We start from the raw sequence: 4153 nt of genomic DNA on the forward strand, positions 1-4153 counted from the left end.
AGTAGCCCATTACGAATTGAAGACCTCCTGTCAAAAGTGATCGATTTCTTGAGGCTACTAATAAATAAAAGATCGATCACTATTCGTAAAAATCCGTCAGGAGCTCCACGCCCTCAGGGCCAAGCAGGGACATCAGCTTTTAAGCCCGACCTGCATGCCCTGGGGCAAAAAGGAGTAGTCATCCATCCTCACCGAGGACCAGTCGTAACGACTCAGGCGTAGATTGACTAGGAGTGCTACCAAGTGCAGCGGGGCTGCCGTAGTACTTTGCTTAGAGGAAGCTAAGCTAAGGTCGCCGACCTTACGTTCTTTTCAAGAACCATTTCAAGTGTAGCGGATCGCGATCCGCTACGTCCAAGTACTAAAAGTAAGTTGCTCTTTCATTAAAAATTGATACTGTATTATACAGTAATTGTTTTAGTTGCCAATATCTTAAACCCTTATGTTTTCTAAATAATATAGTAATACCTATTTAATATAGGAAAACCTAATTAATATAGTAATATGCATTTCAACTTGTGTATCATAGTACACCTTTGACAGGAATTGTCCGCATAGCGGGTACACGAGTACGGACAAGGGTACGTGAAACCCCGTTACAGCTTCAGCTATGACTCAAACTGATGTCTATTCTGCTTTCATTTTGCCTTCACGAGCCTCAACCATTTTTCAGATAAACCTATATCTCGAAACTTGAAAAAAATGGTCATTGACAGTCAATAGATTCAGTGAATTCTCACACGTATGTATCTTTCTTCTTATTCATTTCGTCAGTTATATTACTAAATAGGGAAAAGAATGACAATAAGATAACACTAGCCATACTTGATAATCGAGCAAACTGGAACAGTAGGTAAAACTATGCACCAAGACGGGCGGCGTTTTGCTTGTTAAAAAAATACATTTATTTTCCAAGGTTTCTTAAATATGCTCAAAACGATAATGATAATTGACAGGTTAATTTTCTTTCCGGATGCAACGAAAATTTCTTATTCATAAAAAATTTGATCTTATTTTTGAAAGTGACAAAATTTGTACACCCCCCTCTCAAGTAATGGTTGTCAACCCCTCGCACAGCTGCGTTCTACCCTTAATTTGGGGTCTTACCCTGCTAATGATCCCTGAGACTATCGCAGCGGAAAATGCTGTATCCAATGCTATAGCTGCTGTGCCTATTCAGCACATGAAAACTTACACGCCTTCATATGCGGATAGCAATCGCGCATTGGTCGAGGAGCGAGTCTTTCCTATTTCGACTGTGACCGGATTGATTGGACATGAGTTTCATCCATTTGCAGATACATTTATCTCCAAAGAAATGGTTGATAAGCTGCATCTGATAAAAATTAGCTCAGACTTTTTAAGAGGTTTGTCCTCTAAGACGGATGCAGTTGCGATTACTCTCATACTTGATAAGGTTGCATTAAAAAAGGAGCTGTTTCGTGATGATTTCTTGCTAATTTGGTTTGGGACGAAGTCTCCAAAGAGTCAGAAAGCTGCGATCACGGCTTTGCTTGATACTTTGAAGACTGATTATCGCACCAAATTCATTCTAGCAGACATTATTGCGAACGGAAAGAAGGCTCATTACCTCTCTTACGAGTTAGCTACAGCTGTGGAGAGGAAATTGTGGTTAAGCTTGTCGACGAGTGAGTTATACCAAGTTCTAGGAATTTCTAACGTTCATCTGACAAATGAACAGTTATTTAAATTTGTGGGTTGGAATACTTTCGGAATCTCAGGAGAAAAAGTTTTTATTGAGCTAATGTTGAAGATATTGCGAGAACGATCAAAAAATAAAATCATGTGGGCTGACATTATTTACAAGCTACAGAGTGACGAAAATGATTTTTTTTTGCATTGTAAAGGTTTGTTTAACATTCTACTCCAGACATACGACACAGCTGGTGATGTTGTCACACCTTTTGATGCTGTCAAGATTCTGACGACTCCAGAATTGTTGAATGTTCTTGTTCCAAAGACAATACCCAGCAATGAATTCGGCATGTCGATGAGAAACGAATTACTTAAGCTGTCACAGGACGAACTGATGTGGGCAAAATTGATGTACATGCTGCGAGACGACAAAAGTGCAATAACTTTTTATCCTGACGTATTCGACAAACTTCTTCAGCCATATAATATCAAAGCTAGAACGCCCAGCGAGGCTCTCAAGCATCTGGCGAACCAAGACTTTGCCTTGATGTACGAACCCTCAATTGTAAGCGAGAACGATGCCCATGCATTTCGACTGAAGAAGCTACTTGATATCTCTGACGATAAACTCATGTGGACCAAAGTTTTGCACACGTTACAATATGAAGAAAGTCTCTCTGCAATCTCTGGTGTATTGCATTTTCTCATTGATACATGGACATATTTCGGTGCACAAACCAACCATATTTCTTTCAGTGAAAGCACACAAGTTCTGACGAGCTCAAATTTCTTAGACTATTCCTTGTTCATGCGATTTATTAACGACAACCCCGACAAAGTTGTGCTAGAAGTTTTGCGAAAGCGATCGACAGATGAAGTTATGTGGGCTCGCGCATTATATAACCTGCAACTTTCAAATTATCCCTCCGGTGTTCTCGACGCTCTTCTCCACTCATGGGTTGAAAATCCATTCAAATCGATTGCAACTACAGAAATGAATAGCATTCTCATCCGCGCTTATGATACCATACTAAGGTCCGAAGCTGTTCACGAATCCCGCCAACCAACTGATCAGGTAGTCTATACGATACTTCACACACTGTTAGAGCTTTCGAATGATGAAATGATGTGGGCCCGTTTCCTGCATAAGCTCCAACAAGACAATTCCTTAAAAGGTGTAGTTTCCAGAGTGTTCGACATTCTTCTTTCAAAAGATTTTAAAATTAAAAAGGGCCAAAGGTTACCCAGTGATTGTGTCAGATCTCAGACAACGTTGTCTACATCGACGATCGATCTGAAGACTTTGGAAGAAATGTCGCTAGATGAACTCATGTGGGCCAAACTATTGAACATATTGCACAGCAGCGAAAATGTCAGGTTGATTCTCGGTACAACAAGCTGTTAAACAGCCTGCTTGAAAAGTGGAGAAATGAACCGACCGGAACGAGAATATTCTTGCTTGTCAAAGAAAAGTTCATGAGAAGCAGCAGTTTTGAGAAAATGATAGCGTATGCGAAATTTTCGAGCGACAACCCCAGTCTATATTTGCTGGCTGTACTACGAGATCGAATAAAGGACGAGTCAAAATTGGCTCGGCTGTTACAACAGGTTTGGAAATCAAATGATGATGTACAGGGTGTTTTATGCGCTCTTTACCAGTCATGGACTGGAAAGCCATTTATTGCAGGTGTAAATTCAGACGAATTTAAAGCACTTGACGCAGCCTATGAATATTTAAAGAATTTACGGCAAAGCGCTACGCTGGCCAACAAAAATCCCGACGAAGTCTGTTCGCTCATACTCAATCACTTTTATACTCTTTCGAACGACGTAGTCATGTGGTACAACTTTTTAAGCAAGACACAGACCGACAATTCCTTCGACGTCAATCTGAATGCTGTGTTGATGTATCTTGTTGAAAAATGGCTGCATCAGCGTAGTTGAGCTCCCATTGAGTCTGGCGGTGCTTGTTCTCCTGGTTGCAAAGGCACTGATTGGTGGCAGAACAGGTGAAATGGTCAAAGTATAGATTGTCAGATAACAATCTTTCTGCAGACCACCGTCAGTACAAGCTTCATAAGTTTCAAACAAATTCAAATTTCTTTTTATTTTGATTCTAATGCAAAATTTGAAGAATCTTTTGAGCCTGACAATCCTCGCTGCCTACATAAAGGATATGATCATATAGCCTCTGAGTCATGCAGGATTTAGTTAAAATTTCTCGTTTCACGTACGCTACACCAATCACTAGTCATTAATTACTTCACCGCTTGTTGCTGTGCTGCGATTTCAGCCATCGATTGATGAACAAACAGCTTTTGCACCCATTTTAGGTCGCACTGCCAAGTTGAACGTTAAGACTCGCTGAGGACGACCACACACAGACTGTAAGTGCAGTCAGTGAATTCAGCATTAATGTATCAATCTTGGACTGAAAAGTGTGGCTTTGTATGATTCAATGTAGGTGGTAGTGGAAGTGACAACAGAAACTGGTGAT

At 40.5% G+C, this 4153-nt stretch overlaps 1 protein-coding gene across 1 annotated transcript; it reads left to right on the forward strand.

Annotated features, from left to right (window-relative positions):
• Window positions 1–1114: 1114 nt before the first annotated feature.
• PHALS_02756 (uncharacterized protein) lies at window positions 1115–4152 on the forward strand (the record flags this gene model as incomplete). The annotated part of the gene is made up of 4 exons (XM_024717198.1): window positions 1115–2988; window positions 3066–3592; window positions 4026–4043; window positions 4121–4152. The coding sequence occupies 4 exons, from the start codon at window positions 1115–1117 to the stop codon at window positions 4150–4152; spliced, it is 2451 nt and encodes an 816-aa protein (XP_024582721.1).
• Window position 4153: the final 1 nt, after the last annotated feature.

Source organism: Plasmopara halstedii (genome assembly GCF_900000015.1).
Source record: "Plasmopara halstedii genome assembly, contig: Scaffold_2061, whole genome shotgun sequence".
NCBI lineage: Eukaryota > Oomycota > Peronosporomycetes > Peronosporales > Peronosporaceae > Plasmopara > Plasmopara halstedii.